Source organism: Amia ocellicauda, chromosome 12, assembly GCF_036373705.1.
Source record: "Amia ocellicauda isolate fAmiCal2 chromosome 12, fAmiCal2.hap1, whole genome shotgun sequence".
NCBI classification, from domain to species: domain Eukaryota; kingdom Metazoa; phylum Chordata; class Actinopteri; order Amiiformes; family Amiidae; genus Amia; species Amia ocellicauda.
The window spans coordinates 1,252,981-1,270,078 of record NC_089861.1 but is presented as its reverse complement, the minus strand read 5'-3'; the positions used below and the strand labels follow the sequence as shown (position 1 = coordinate 1,270,078).

Below are 17,098 nucleotides of genomic sequence, written 5' to 3'. Positions count from 1 at the left end.
GACATAATAGTAATCATAAAATAAACACACACTGAAGACAGACGGCACAGACCCACAGAGAGGCAGACACGTTAAGCACGGGACACACGGACAGCACCATGTTAGCGGACATGAACACGTAACAGTTACAATACCTGAGGTTTAGTGCATTCCTGTGAGCCAAAATGAAATGAATGCCATAAAAGGAAAAGAAAAGATGAGAATTATCACACATGCCATTTCCTCAGTCCCAGATCATGAGAGCAGCACTGTGAGCTCGATCAGCTCCATCACAGCGCTGCGTGTCATGAGTCATGCAGCTCCACAGAGAGGAGGACCAAATGAGAAATCAACAGAGAAAAGCATTTTCATTCCTGGTCATGCTGATGCAGCCGTAATCATGCAATTAAACATGGAATTACTTTAAACGTCAAATAAACCACGTATGTTCTGACAACACCTTGCCACGATGGGCATAAATAAATACAAACATACACGAACAGACAAATAAGCACATTCTCCTGTAACAAAACAATTAAGCACCCCCCCTCCCCGGTGTAACCGATACGCCGTCACTGCTGGGGACGAGGAAAGTGCTACCAAGACCCCCATTAAGGAACGGCTCGCACAAATCCCACACGGACACCGGGAGTGCCAGATTAATTTAATAACGGTGAATTATTCGTCATTTGAGTTTACAAAGAGAGCTAGACCTGAAATAGGATGTCTAGGCCCCAATTTTGTGTTGGAACCGTGATGGAGAGATTGGTGTGCGGCTTAGGCTATTGCACACTGGCACCGGCACACGCACAGACACCGACACACAGACACACACGCACAGACCAATCCAACAGGCTTCTGATAATTGTGTGGATTAAAAGTGTGGCAGGAAGGCGCGAACACAGCGAGGCACTGGGGAGAGTGTATGCAGACGATGCCACTGCGTGACAATTAACAACGTCTGTTGATGAGACACCGGGCTGGACTCTGGTGTGAACCCGTCGCCTCGTCTCATTACTGGTCAAACGCCGGTGAATGTCTCTGGGCTCCTTCAGACAGTTCTTCTGCTCGTTAGTGAAAGCAAACGGCACAGAAGGGCATCTGAAGGTCTCAGGCTGTGGAGGATACTTCAGCTGCCCCACCTGAAGTGCAGAAGATTGTGTGTGTGTGTGTGTGTGTGTGGACAGCGTCAAAGACAGACTCTTGACAGTGCAGCTCTGTGCATCCACTCAATTAGGCAGATTCAGGCTGCAGGCGGCTGTTAAATTACTTAAGTCTTTTATTGATTTGTTGGTTTTAAATTGGGGTTGAAAAAAACAAAAAAACACAGACCTGAATTCAAGGAAGAACGATTTGGAGCTGGTTACGAATGCATATCTGGTCAGGAGTTAATCCGCATTTAAACTCTGGCCCTTCTGCGTGCGTTTCTCTATAAATCAGTGTGGTTATTAGCGGAGACATATGGCAGGCACACAAATAGCAGTGCGCGTGGGTGGGCTGTCGCTGAAACTCGTACCCTGGATTTTAAAGCGCCTCCTCTTCCCAGGGACAGGAGGTCCTCCGCGGCCGGGCGGAGACTATGTTGGTGTGGTCGGGACATTGGCTCTTTATGGGGCAGGGGGAACTATGCCTTACTGAACACTGTACCCAGGGGTGTTAATCTTACTGGTGGCCAGTGCGTTGTGTGAGTGCAGTGCGACGCCCGACTTTTGCCCCACACCCACCCAAGGCTGGCTTCTTGAAAAGGCCACCCGTCACCTGACCAGTGTATTCATTTATGTATTTATTGATGTATGAATGTAATCCTCGTCTCCGAGGCGCTGCGTTCAGGCGGCTCTCAGCCCCGCTGGGTCAAGTGCGCAGCCTCCCGAGGATTTTCGATTTCACACACTGTAGGACCTCGAGGAGGGTCGTCCAACCGAAGCGCCCTGTCCGACACCGAACGCCTTCAACGACGGAAGAGAAAACGGCTGTTATTAGAACTGGGTGTACAGAGCGGTTTATTGAAGGAGGCGTGGGCTGCGTGTCGGTACAGAGCCCCCCAGCGGGAGGGCCCCAGCTCCAACACGTCGAGAGATGGAGCACTTCCGTTTCTTTATAAAGCAAGAGGCTTTACTGTGAGAGTCTCTGCGAGTGGGGGACGGCCGCCCCGCGGGTGCGTGTGACACCAGCAGAGCCTCCCCAGAGCCTGCGGGAACTCGGCCCACCCCCCTACGCCGAGAGATGGGGATACGGAGGGGCAGTATGTAGGTCATTGTCAGCTGAGGGGCCACAACATACAAATGCATGACAACATACAATACAAATAAACAGTATTCTGTGTGGGGGGGGGTGAACAGATCAGTCTTGTGGGAAATCTCCCCCCACCCCCGTCCCCGTGTTGAGTGCGATCTCTGCTGGCTGCGGCGCTGTGTGTGGAGCTGTGAAAGCCGGGCTGTTAACACATCCACACAGAGTCAACGCAGCGCAGTCATGACACACTGCCCTTCTCCGCTCTGTGACGCAAGAGGAGCGACTAAACACCGGCCAGGACGGGACACTGCTCTCCACTGTGGCTGTGCAGTGTGTTATATGATTATTTATCACATATACACAGACGTTTTTTCATCCAGCTTCATTCTTGACAGCATATAAAAATCCATGCCGTTCTGAAAACCCTCTTCTCGGCTGCGAGGAATACACAACTGTGAGGGTGTTACAAATTAAATAAAAATACCATTTAAGTTTGTGAATGAAACACTCAAATGGGTAGGTGTAGACACAAACACACATCGTTACACACACACTGTGCTTTGGCCTTTAAACTGTAGTGGATTTTGCATCCCATCACATTGTTCTTTTCCAAACACTATATCGGATGAATAAAATGTACAGATGACGCGTGTGTTCATGCATTTCGGCGAGAACAGTTGTGTCCGCCTCCACCAATACATAAATAAGTAAAATATTAATAATCTTTCAACGTAATATTGTGTTATCACAACGTACCAGGCCGGGATGCAGTGTTAGTATGCAATTATTTTTGTGACGATTAAAACTGTGCTGAAGTCAGTGGTGTGTGAGAAAACACGCAGACAATGGTGGCTCTTTCATCTTCCGTGCTGTGTGCGTGTGTGTGTATCAGTGCGTCTCAGCATGTGAGAGTGTGCATCAGTGTGCGTGTGAGAGTGTGCATCAGTGTGCGTGTGTATCAGTGTGCGTGTGAGAGTGTGCATCAGTGTGCGTGTGAGAGTGTGCATCAGTGTGTGTGTGTACAGCGGGCTGGGATGCTGAGCGCTGACAGCGGCTGGTTCTCACGGCTCGGCACTGCTCGCCCCTGGACCCTGGGAAAGTTCACGACGCTATAAATAACCGGCCACAGCCCCTCCTCGGCCCGGCGCAGCACACGCAGAGGCACACAGGCGGGGCTCGTTTCCTCCGGCTTGGACCGACCGTGCGGATGTGAACACCGGCCACGATTTACTGCACTGATGGACAAGACGTGCATCCGGACACTCTGACCAGCGTGCCAAACACGCCAACCAACATACGCACACACATGGCTCCCATGGGGGGCCTTGGTTGGATGTGTGCGCGCGCACATGGGCGGGCTGGGACATTTTACGTTTCCCAGCCCAGTCAATAACTGCAGTGCACCTTTGCCACCTCCTTCTACTGTGAAGCAACTCATGTATACATGCATGCATGTGTGTGTCTGCACACTGGTAACATGCAGGCTCTGCGAGAGGCGCTGGAGACGGAAACCCCCGATCGGACCAGACTGTCCTGTCTCTACTATCTGAAACCTCGGCGAACACACACACACTCAGACACACAGACACACACTCACTCACTCAGACACACACTCACACTCGCACACTCACTGACTGACAGACACACACACACTTGCACACTCACTGACTGAGAGACACACACACTCACTCACTCACTCAGACACACTCACACACCCTGACTGACAGACACACACACTCACACACTCACTCAGACACACTCACACACCCTGACTGACAGACACACACACTCACACACTCACTCACTCACTCAGACACACTCACACTCGCACACACTGAGTGACAGACACACACACACTCACTGACTGACAGACACACACACACACACTCACTGACAGACAAACACACACACACACACACTCACTGACAGACACACACCCCCCGACAGACACACACTCACTGACAGACACACACTCACTGACTGACAGACACACACACACACACACTCACTGACTGACTGACACACACACACACACTCACTGACTGACTGACACACACACACACACTCACTGACTGACTGACTGACACACACACACTCACTGACTGACAGACACACACCCCCCGACAGACACACACACACACTGACAGACACACACTCACTGACAGACACACACTCACTGACAGACACACACTCACTGACAGACAAACACACACACACACACACTCACTGACAGACACACACCCCCCGACAGACACACACTCACTGACAGACACACACTCACTGACAGACAAACACACACACACACACTCACTGACTGACTGACACACACACACACACTCACTGACTGACTGACTGACACACACACACACACTCACTGACTGACAGACACACACACACACACACACTCACTGACAGACACACACTCACTGACAGACACACACTCACTGACAGACACACACTCACTGACAGACACACACCCCCCGACAGACACACACACACACTGACAGACACACACTCACTGACAGACACACACTCACTGACAGACACACACTCACTGACAGACAAACACACACACACACACACTCACTGACTGACTGACACACACACACACACTCACTGACTGACAGACACACACACACACACACACTCACTGACTGACTGACACACACACACACACTCACTGACTGACAGACACACACACACACACTCACTGACAGACACACACTCACTGACAGACAAACACACACACACACACACTCACTGACAGACACACACCCCCCGACAGACACACACTCACTGACAGACACACACTCACTGACAGACAAACACACACACACACACTCACTGACTGACTGACACACACACACACACTCACTGACTGACAGACACACACACACACACACACTCACTGACTGACTGACTGACACACACACACACACTCACTGACTGACAGACACACACACACACACACACTCACTGACTGACTGACTGACACACACACACACACTCACTGACTGACAGACACACACACACACACACACTCACTGACTGACTGACTGACACACACACACACACTCACTGACAGACACACACCCCCCGACAGACACACACTCACTGACAGACACACACTCACTGACAGACACACACTCACTGACAGACACACACACACACACTCACTGACTGACAGACACACACACACACACACACACACACACACATACACACACATACACTCACTGACAGACACACAGCCCCCGACAGACACACACACACTCACTGACAGACACACACACACACACACACACTCACTCACTCACTCACACAACCGCGATGCACGGCGGCATCAGGCGCGTTTTGCGGTGAACAGCAGCCGAGACCGGGCGGAGGGGCAGCCGCCCCGCCGGCACCCTTGCCACACAAAGCCGCGGCGATGGCACAGCACTCACCGTGTGGTATCCTCTGGGCAGGGGGGGCTTGCCAACAGGGTAGGGGTCCACCGTGTCGATGATGGTCTGTCTCTCTCCTTTCTGGTTAATCTTGCGGAATCTCCGTCGGGACTGGCGGTGAGAGGCTTGGCGCTGGAAGTATTCCTCATTTTCATCCATATAGTCCACCTGTGTGCGCGGAGACAGCGAGGCCAGTGGATCAGTAACACAAATGAGATCAGACACACAGGCGCAGCTCAGCCCGCAGTGATGGCAGCGGCGAGGCGGCGCTCAGACAGACGCACATTAGCGGGCTGAGGTCGATAACGCGTCCGCGGCGCGCACACACACAGCGGGCCCGGCCCCGGGATACACACAGCCGGAGACGGCGGCACAGACGCGGGCGAGCTGCGAGAGCAAGCCGCGCACACACACACGCACGCACGCAGTCACACACATGGACCCGCAATCCGGCGCATCCTCCTGCGCGGTCAGTGCGGCCGGTCCGGCGCAGAGGCTCCGAGCGGGCGGCAGGAGCTGCGCACTGCGGGCGCTAAACACGCAGAGCCGGGCAGCTGCACGGCAGAGCCGCCTCCACACACGACGCGGCGCGGCCGCCGGCGCACATCACAGCGGCAGGAACAGCAGTCCTTTGTCTGGCAGGTCAGCGGGGATGCACGCAGCGCGCACAGGCTCGAGCTCCGCTCCCGCACCCGCTGCCCGTCCCGCGCGCCTCCCGCACAGCCCCGCTGCCATGGCAACGGCCCGGGGAGCGGCGCGCGCTGTGCAACCGGCACTGCGATCGTGTGAGAGAGAGAGTGCGTGTGTGCGCGTCAGTGTGTGTGCATGTGTGAGAGAGTGCGTATGTATGCATGTGCGTGCGTGAGAGTGAGAGAGTGCGTGTGCGAGTGTGTGCGCGTCAGTGTGAGAGTGCCTGTATGTGTGTGAGTGCGTATGTATGCATGTGCGTGCGTGAGAGTGAGTGTGTGCATGTGTGAGTGTCTGTGTGAGAGAGTGTGCGTCAGTGAGAGTGCGTGTGTGAGTGTGCGTGTGTGAGAGAGTGAGAGAGCGTGTGCGAGTGTGTGCGTGTGTGTGTAAGAGAGAGAGTGCGTGTGTGAGAGAGAGTGCGTGTGAGAGAGTGCGTGTGTGCGTCAGTGTGAGTGCGTGTGTGCGTGAGAGAGAGAGTGAGAGAGCGTGTGCGAGAGTGCATGAGTACGCGTGTGTGAGTGCGTGTGTGCGCGTCAGTGTGTGCATGTGTGAGAGAGTGCGTATGTATGCATGTGCGTGAGTGAGAGTGTGCGCATGTGTGAGTGTGTCTGTGTGAGAGTGTGCGTCAGTGTGAGAGTGCGTGTGTGAGTGTGCGTGCGTGTGAGAGAGTGAGAGCGTGTGCAAGAGTGTGTGCGTGTGTGTAAGAGAGAGTGCGTGTGAGAGAGTGCGTATGTATGCATGTCCGTGCGTGAGAGTGAGAGAGTGTGTGAGAGTGTGTGTGCGTGTGAGAGTGTGTGTGTGTGAGAGAGAGTGAGAGCGTGTGCGAGAGTGTGTGTGTAAGAGAGTGCGTGAATGTGAGTGTGTGTGAGTGTGTACGTGTGTGAGAGTGTGTGTGAGTGTGAGAGTGTGCGTGCGTGTGTGAGAGAGTGTGTGTGAGTGCGTGTGTGCGCGTCAGTGTGTGTGCATGTGTGAGAGAGTGCGTATGTATGCATGTGCGTGCGTGAGTGAGAGAGTGCGTGTGCGAGTGTGTGCGCGTCAGTGTGAGAGTGCGTGTATGTGTGTGAGTGCGTATGTATGCATGTGCGTGCGTGAGAGTGAGTGTGTGCATGTGTGAGTGTGTCTGTGTGAGAGAGTGTGCGTCAGTGAGAGTGCGTGTGTGAGTGTGCGTGTGTGAGAGAGTGAGAGAGCGTGTGCGTGTAAGAGAGAGAGTGCGTGTGTGAGAGAGAGTGCGTGTGAGAGAGTGCGTGAGTGCGTGTGTGCGTCAGTGTGAGTGCGTGTGTGAGTGTGAGTGTGTGTGCGTGAGAGAGTGAGAGAGCGTGTGCGAGAGTGCATGAGTACGTGTGTGCGCGTCAGTGTGTGCATGTGTGAGAGTGCGTATGTATGCATGTGCGTGCGTGAGAGTGAGAGTGTGTGCATGTGTGAGTGTGTGTCTGTGTGAGAGAGTGTGCGTCAGTGTGAGAGTGCGTGTGTGAGTGTGCGTGCGTGAGAGTGAGAGCGTGTGCGAGAGTGTGTGCGTGTGTGTAAGAGAGAGTGCGTGTGAGAGAGTGCGTGAATGTGAGTGTGTACGTGTGAGTGTGAGAGAGTGTTTGTGCATGTGTGAGAGTGCGTATGTATGCATGTGCGTGCGTGAGAGTGAGAGAGTGTGCGTGCGTGTGAGAGTGTGTGTGTGAGAGAGAGTGAGAGCGTGTGCGAGAGTGTGTGTGTAAGAGAGTGCGTGTGTGAGAGAGTGCGTGAATGTGAGTGTGTGAGTGTGTACGTGTGTGAGAGTGTGTACGTGTTTGAGAGAGTGTGTGTGAGTGTGAGAGTGTGCGTGCGTGTGAGAGAGTGCATGTGTGCGCGTCAGTGTGTGCATGTGTGAGAGAGTGCGTATGTATGCATGTGCGTGCGTGAGAGTGAGAGAGTGTGTGTCTGTGTGAGAGAGTGCGTGTGCGAGTGTGTGCGCGTCAGTGTGAGAGTGCGTGTATGTGTGTGAGTGCGTATGTGTGAGTGTGAGAGAGTGTGTGTGTATGTGTGAGAGAGAGAGTGAGAGAGCGTGCGAGAGTGTGCGTGAGTGTGTGTAAGAGAGAGTGCGTGTGTGAGAGTGCGTGAGTGTGAGAGAGTGCATGTGTGCGTGAGTGCGTGCGTGTGTGTGCGTGAGAGACTACGTGTGTGCGCGTCTGTGTGCATGTGTGAGAGAGTGCGTATGTATGCATGTGCGTGCGTGAGAGTGAGAGTGTGTGCATGTGTGAATGTGCGTCTGTGTGAGAGAGTGTGCGTCAGTGTGAGAGTGCGTGTGTGAGAGTGTGCGTGCGTGAGTGTGAGAGTGTGTGTGTGTGAGTGTGTGTGTAAGAGAGTGCGTGTGTGAGAGAGTGCGTGAATGTGCATGTGAGTGTGTACGTGTGTGAGAGAGAGTGCGTGTGTGAGAGTGCGTGAGTGCGTGTGCGTCAGTGTGAGTGCGTGTGTGAGTGTAAGAGAGAGAGTGCGTGTGAGAGAGTGCGTGAGTGCGTCAGTGTGAGTGCGTGTGAGTGTGAGAGTGTGTGTGCGTGAGAGAGAGTGTGTGAGTGTGAGTGTGCGTGCGTGAGTGTGAGAGTGTGTGAGAGTGCGTGTGTGCGCGTCAGTGTGTGCATGTGTGAGAGAGTGCGTATGTATGCATGTGCGTGCGTGAGAGTGAGTCTGTGTGAGAGTGCGTGTGCGAGTGTGAGTGTGTGCGCGTCAGTGTGAGTGCGTGTATGTGTGAGTGCGTATGTGTGAGTGTGAGAGAGAGAGTGAGAGCGTGTGTGAGTGTGTGCGTGTAAGAGAGAGTGCGTGAATGTGAGTGTGTGAGAGAGTGCGTGTGTGCGAGAGAGAGTGCGTGTGTGAGTGCGTGAGTGTGAGAGAGTGCATGTGTGCGTGAGTGCGTGAGAGACTACGTGTGTGCGTGTCAGTGTGTGCGTGTGTGAGAGAGTGCGTATGTATGCATGTGCGTGCGTGAGAGTGTGCGTCAGTGTGAGTGCGTGTGTAAGAGTGTGCATGCGTGAGTGTGAGAGAGTGAGAGCGTGTGCGAGAGTGTGTGCGTGTGTGAGAGAGAGTGCGTGAGAGAGAGTGCGTGAGAGAGTGTGTGAATGTGAGTGTGTGTGAGTGTGTGCATGTGAGAGTGTGTATGTGTGTGAGAGAGAGTGCGTGTGTGAGAGTGCGTGTGTGCGTGAGTGCATGTGTGCGTGAGTGCGTGCGTCAGTGTGTGCGTGTGTGAGAGTGCGCATATGTATGCATGTGCGTGCATGAGAGTGTGTGCATGCGTGAGTGTGAGTGTGTGTCTGTGTGTGAGAGAGTGTGCGTGAGTGTGAGCGCGTCAGTGTGAGAGTGTGCGTGTGTGTGAGAGCGTGCACGCGTGCGTGCGTGAGTGTGTGCGTGTGTGTGCGTGGGTGCGTGAGAGTGTGTGTGTGCGAGCGTGTGTGCGTCTGTGTGTGTAAAAGAGAGAGTGCATGTGTATGCGTGTGTGCGTGTGTGAGAGAGAGAGAGAGTGTGTGTGCGCTTGTTTGTGAACCCAAGGACCACTCTGTCTGGGTGTAGGGGCTGTGCGGTTGTAGAGATGCTGTGGACCTGCAGACCAAGACAGGCGGTCCCTGCGTCAAGAAGCACGGCCCGCTCAGAGTAACAAACGGACAGGAAACGTTTCCCGAGACGCATAAAAAAATAAATGACCGAAGAGAACAACTGCAGATGAAAACTGAGAAGACTGCAGGAGCAGGAAGAGGAAAAAAACAAAGCGGTTGAAGTTTGGGACGGGCAAACCCCGAGCTCGAGGCCCGGTCCCAGGTCTCAAGAGATTTGGGTGAAAGCATTTGCGAACAGACCCTGCGATTCAATATTAAGAGTTGCTTCACTGCCTACTGCCATTTAAAATCAAATAAAGAAGTGAAGGCCTCGCCCGCCTCAGCGCATCACCGAGATCAGACTTCACAGGCAGGTTTGCATTACTGAGCCTCCTGCATTTTAGACAAATCTATTGTACAGAAAAATCCCCTGCTTACTCTCAAAAACAAATGCGCACACCCTCCTGTGTCCCTCCAGCACGGGAACGAGGCCACCTTTGGGTCATTTCTTCTGCACGGTCCACAGAACCACATCCAGCATCGAACAGCCCATGCATTGTAACAGAACACTAAGCCGCTCCGATTATCTTCCATTTGCATCTATTTGTCTATTTGACTGTCTCGTCTCTTCTTTTAATGTATATTCACATTTCTGCACAGGCCGACTATCCTTTCGTACTCCTCCAGAGCTTCAGTGTCAAAGAGGAAAATACATATAAATTGGGGGGAGGGGGAGAAAAAATTGAACAAATGTTTCCCCTCTGACTCAACCCTTCCATCCCAGGGATAACGCACACCTCTGAATTTATTACCGCCAAGATCGTGGAAATTGACACCGCCTGGTTCTATTCCTAGTCTACACAGCGTTTACTCACAGTTTACACGCACGCACGCACGCACTCGTCATTTATAAAATCGGCACCTCGCCCTGACCCTTCGCCTCCCTGGGTGCGGATCAGTGTGGTTTTGCACTTCTGTATTTCTCTCTTTCTCCCTTCCCCTCAGACTGTTACAGCGCCAAAGCTCAAGCTCAAGCCGGTGCTCGGACCCCGGATAGGGTGCCTGGCGGCCCCCCGAGGTCCCTGGGCACGCTGGGCGGGGCGATCCGCTTATAAACCATGCAGAGCTCCGAGCCTGGGCCACGGTGATCTCTGCCGATTGTTTAATGGGCTACGGAGCAGAGTCACGCGTGGTTTAGGGGTTTCATGAAATTATAGCTTTGAGCTGAAACAGATGCTGCTGCTGGATTCCTCAGCAAACAGCCGCACCGGTCCCCATAAAGCATGTGCTCAGAAACACCGCAGCAAAACTGTTCTTAAATCCCACGAGACTCCTATAAAGCGACATTTAAAACAGCCCAGAGCGGTGAGGGGTCGTGTACTCCTTTACAGCAGCAAAAACAAAGCCTTATAAAGAAAATAACAGAACAGAATCGATGTACAAAGTCCTGAATGTTCAAATCCAGAACAGCCGGTGTTGGCAGCGAGCTGGATCACACACACCGGCCCCGCTATTGGCTCAGACAGTACAAGTGGGTCGCCGTGCACCGGCACATGGAGAGCGAGAGGAGTGGCAGCGTGTTACTGTAAAAACAACGCCAACCAAAGGAGGGTGAAAGTCTCTCGCAACCGTGTCCGTACACCACTGTTGAGAAGTCGCCGCTGCCAATATGCCGTCAACAGTGACTCCATCGATGGTTTATAGCAGATCTGTGGTTTCAGCGACTCCAGTCCTTCGGGTCCTGCAGGATTTATAGGCGACTGACACAGAGCAGAGTCAACAGCTTGACTTCCCACCCTGACGACGACTGCCGCCGAGCCGGAGCACAACCCAGAAACCCCTCCAACCCTCAGGGATCGGACCTGCTTCCCTCGGGCCCCCAGGCTGAACCTGCCGACAGAGAGGACGGCTCCATGGCCCAGTGGGGCCGACACACAGGAACCGACACGCAGAGCCCACAGCGGCCGTGGTGTCGTCTGCCCTGCTGTCGCTATGGCTCCCTGCGCGCTCTGTCACCATCCTCTCTCGGCAATTGTGGCAGATTGGAAAATCAGTGTGTGTGTACATTACATAGATTCATATACACTGAAATGAAGCCTGCGCCCTGGGGGCGGAGCCACTGTCTGGGGGCGGAGCCAGAGCTCTGCAGGATTCCATTCCTGTTCCGATTCTTCCACAGCAGCGCTTTCCACTGGAGAGACCTGGGGCCAGTTGCACAAGCATAGACCAAGTCTTTGTCTTAGTATAATTATAACTCCTACTATCGATAGACACTCAGTTAAGACTGATGCATAAGACTGGTCTTACTGAGTCAATCGTGCATTGCATTCTGGGAATTTTAAGACACCTGAAGTAAAAAAAAAGGCAGACGTTTCTCTAACAGTGATGATCGCAGTTAACTGATAATCTATGCTAGTTATTGAAATATAATGCAGAGAACTGTATAATTTGGTCGCCATTTTCTGAAACTTTCACTAACGCATTCAAACACAAGCCGTGGGATAAAATGAAAAAAGTTAACAGCGTCAAGCCACTGTGTGCACACTGTGCAGTCTGTAAAAGACGGGAGAAACAATTAAATAATATGCTAATTTAAGAGGAAACATCCGCGTACTAAACTCAGCGCAGAGTTTATTATTTATTCCCTTGCCAAACGCCATTACTTAAGACTATAGGATACAATAGCAAAACAAAAGTGCTAAATATGGCACAAAATTACTAATCAAACATAATACAAATTAAAGTTTCGAAATGACAGAAGTGCAGGTAAATTATAGAGCTGGTTATTGCAGTGCGTGGGGAGCGATGGTGTTTGTGGGGATCGCCGTGTGCGGGGCAGAGGGGCAGAGGGAGCCTGCCTGTCCGCAGCAGTGACTGTCTGTAGACTCGGCCAGCGCTTTCAATTGAAAGATAGACTGAAGTTCCAAGTCAGCCTGGGGGTGAGGATGCTGACTTTTCAGGCCAAGTCTCAGTCTTAATTTTTATGCAACTGACTAACTTGCATAGACTAGTCTAACTGTCAAATTATGGTTTAGACCAGTCTAATATAGTTTTATGCAACCGGCCCCAGGGACAGCACTATGGAGGCATCGATGGGGCTCATGCTTGAGAGGTGGGTGGAATACCAGACCAGGCCATAGACATGTGCGCACCAGAAGGCCCCCCCGCGGCTCCCCAAGAAGGCACTACTCACCACAATCATCTCCGACGGCTCCAGCACGATGCACTCACAGCCCCGCCTCAAGCTCCCAGCCGAGCGCTTGCCAAAACTGCGGTGAGAAGAAAGGATGAAGAAAGAGGGTCAAGGGAAAACACAAACACGCACACACAGACAGACAGGATCTCTCGCTGCGCGGCTCCTTCCGGCCCCGCCCGTCTGTGTGCTGCTTTCTGAAAAACCAGTTCAGATGTGATGTCAGTATGGGTGCTGCACCGCTGCAATACATATATGTGACATAGGAGATGTATGCAATTCATCAAAAGGGAAACACACGCACATGTAAATCTTATAAGATACCAGGTAAATACCAGTGAGTAAAATGCATAATAAATAGTACCGGCACACTTAGACAAATCAGTGATTCAATCCACTAAAGACCTGCATGGGGAGTCTGAGACCCTATGGAAGCGGCTGCGACTTTAGTCTCACGCAGCAGTCGTCCATCTGCGTCTCAGAGCTCCTGATGAACGAGGGCGTGGCCCTCCCTCACCCTGCAGGGGCCGCCTCTCCCCTGGGGCTGTGCACTACAGATGCTCCCATGGGAACTGAGGGCCCAGGACAGGGTCCCTGAGAGACGAGCCCATTGAGAATTTCACGGCACAGTGATCCACATGGACAGCTGGCGCCACACTGAGAAAGCACTGCGCGAATCTCTGCGTATTTGATCCCATCTAAGGATGCCGTTTGAGTCGACCAATTGGTCGGCATCCTTAGATGGGATCAAATACATTACATTTCGGTTCTGCTATTATTTGTCCGCTGTATTGTCGTTCACAATCCCGTCACCTGACACACACACGCATATATACTGGGTCATTCTAACCGAGAGACCAATCACAGCCCAGCTCTGCTGAGAGGCAACATTGTGCTGCGAGTCCTGCCACAGACAAGTGGAGTCTCACAGCCGTCTCCTCACTCGCCAGCAAAGAACAAGACCCTCAAAGTCAGCCAAAAACATCAGACGTGCAGACTGTGGCACACTCTCTCTTCAGGGCATAGGTCCCTGGGCAGAGTGTGTAACACGCGCGCCCCTGGTGCGGACACGCTGTCCAGGAATAGACACACAGGCCGACACAGACAGGCCCCCACAGCGGGGGGGAGAGAGAGAGAGAGAGAAATAGGGAGAAATAGGAAGAAAAGGAGGAAGAGACAGGGGACAGTCTGAGGACAGTGAGAAGTGGAGGGCAGGGTTTGACAGTGCGTCCTGCAGTGACAGCCCTAGGCGCCTCCACACTCCTGCTCTTGACTGCAGACTCTCAATGCTCAATAATAGATGCGTCTCCTGGGGAGGGAGAACTGACGGCACAAGCAGCCAAACTGAGGACAAGTCTACAGCACTCTCCTCTTCAGGGCTCACGCAAATGCATGCATCTTTCCCTGCGTGCAAATCAATGTCACCTAAACCTTTCAAAATCACCCCGTGTTCCCTACATTTCTAAAAAGCCTGCGGCGATTTACTGAGTCAGATATACCAGCTTCCCTCACTGCACCACTGTGGGTCTTTTGTTTACAAAAGCTGGTGGCAGGACCCACTTCAACTGCTCGTGCCAGTAAAGCGCTGTATCGGCGGGGGGAAGGGATGATGAAGGTTAAAACAAAGTGAATTCGGTCACCTGACACCGAACTCGGCTCGGAATCCAGCACCATGATGGCTGTGCCACCATCAACAACAGATAAACTACAGCTGAAGAGCAAATCAAATTGAGAGATGAGACGCGACGTTACCCGACCTGCGTCTTAATCACAGTCAACCGGCTCCTCGGGTTTCGTTGACGGCAGCTCCTGCCCTTGTGCAGATGTTTCGCTCCTCTCTACACGCGACACCCTGACCTTTCTTAGGAAGCGGCTATCTGACACCGCCGCAGTGAGCTTCAGTGGCACACAGAGCCGCCGCTCCCCCGCTGCCAGGGAGCGCACAGCGCCGGTCTTTCCCTGCACGGCCGATGAGGCAGCAGATTCACGCTCGGGCCTCGGTGACCTATTTCCTACAACAACACAAAAGGGAAGAAAAAGGCCCGCAGCCTCATCCATCAGCTCCCAGAAGCACAGAGCGGGGCCGACAGGCCGGGACGCTGCATTCCTCCGATATTTCAAACCCACATTACAGCTCCAGCTCAGATTGGCTGTATCAGGACCACAGAGCTGCCAAAGCGCTCACACGGCGTAAACGCACAGAGTCAACTCACGAGTAAACACAGATGACTTTAACCTTCAAAAACAGCACCTCTGCTCTCTCTCTACACTAAACACCCCCCACCTCCGCTCTACAGTAACTTGAAGCCCAGACACACAAACTGGGAGGAGGAGACTAAGACGTATGACAATAAATAAATACATTCTATTTTTTAAAGAATAACTGCTGGACCTTCAGCTTCCCAAAGCAACTTCACGAGCAGAGACTTCACTTTGGTGTAGCATCTTAAGAGCCCTAACCCGCCATAAATGTTTTGGTTGGGATGAAAGGGTTTTGCCCCTAAATATACACACACACACCGTTTTCTTTCTCAGAGAAGCGGAGCCACGCAGGCGGCCCGGTGCTGATGGAGGGGTCCGGCGTGCCGCAGTGTCTGCGCAGTGCTATTGTGCGTGTGCGGTGAGCACGGACATGGACACTAACTGGCTAATGTGCAGTCGTAGCTCCTCCAGACCCGCCAATCCGTGGCCCTGGAAGCCCAACACACACAGACGTAGACGGCACAGACAGCCTCATTACCGCCGGGGGAAAGAAGACTAGAAAGATCAAACATGTCAAGGGCTCCCTGCTCCTATTCCATTACACATCATCATCGGTCGGGCACACAAGCCTGTAGAGGGACCGAAACAGCCTGGCAGCGCGACACACTGACAGGCATTCCAGTGTACGGTCACTGGACCAGCCCCATCCTAGGCAGAGGACAGCGCACTGTCCAGCCCGCAAGCACAGGACAGATACCGTCTCATTACCTCAGCAGAGGTCACCGCTGTCACGCGGTACTGCTGCGCACGCACACACGCACGCACGCACCCCCCTTGCAAACACAGATCATTGCAGAATGGAAGCAAATCAGATGCAACCAATGCAAAATAAAATTATTTATGTGGACCCTATATATTAAACTGCAACACAAGCTGATGAGAATTAAGCACCTTTAAGAAAAATACTTTGAAGGGAACAGTGCTCAATGAGTGCAGGCATGCAGATCACTATCTCACATCTGTACCACGTCCTTGCACATGGTAACCAAACTCCTTGTGACACAACAGGAAGTGACCACACCAGCTGTGTGGACATACAAGGAGGAAACCATTGAGAAGAGACAGGTCAGGGACACTGATGCTGTCAGGGAACTGGACTCTCGGGGAGCCGCAGCACACAGGCAAATAAGACCCTTGCCAACTAAATGTCCCCAACTCCAACAGCGAGGACATGCAGAAAGTCGTGCATTTTTCAGGGCTTCCTTCTGAGCCTCAGCGTCACGCTGCCCAAGATCAGGAAACGCACCGCTCCCACTTCCACATCTACTCGCACAACAGCAGCTGTGTGTCAAGAAGGCATTTTTCTTTACACAATATTATATATATATATATATATATATATATATATATATATATATATATATATATATATAAAAAAAAAAAAAAATCCTCAGATGGTCCCCCCCCCTCCAGGGCCTCTGCATTCCTGTTACACAAGCGCTTGGCCGGCCGCTGGAATGCCATTCCTCACTGCAGGAATGTAAACGCATTCATCACAAGCCCCTCTCATCAGCTCTGCGGGGCTGAAGCCACGAGCCCTGGGGAGAGGCGCACAGCTCCCACGAGCCTGGGGGACGGGGTGGATCGGCATGGCACAGGACTGCCCGGGAGCACAGAGCCCAGCCGGGAGCACAGAGCCCGGGAGCACACAGTTCTGAATTAAAGGTGGCTGGCAAGGCCTCTGAAAGGACACGCAGCTGTCAACTTCGCTGTTCAAGGCTGGATAAACCAACACAATGTAATTAAAT

General features: G+C 52.7%; 1 protein-coding gene across 9 annotated transcripts in view; it reads right to left on the bottom strand.

Annotated features, from left to right (window-relative positions):
- Window positions 1–17,098, bottom strand: part of rapgef2b (Rap guanine nucleotide exchange factor 2b) — a 92,787-nt gene that overhangs the window by 35,556 nt on the left and 40,133 nt on the right. For 7 of the 9 annotated variants that reach the window (XM_066718025.1, XM_066718020.1, XM_066718026.1 and 4 more), the window contains exons 5-7: window positions 13,089–13,164; window positions 5,658–5,825; window positions 135–152 (exon numbers count right to left, since the gene is read on the bottom strand). In XM_066718025.1, coding sequence (XP_066574122.1) covers window positions 135–152; window positions 5,658–5,825; window positions 13,089–13,164 — 262 coding nt within the window. The remainder of the gene's footprint in view (window positions 1–134; window positions 153–5,657; window positions 5,826–13,088; window positions 13,165–17,098) is intronic. The other 2 variants (XM_066718022.1, XM_066718029.1) reach the window with 1 other exon arrangement.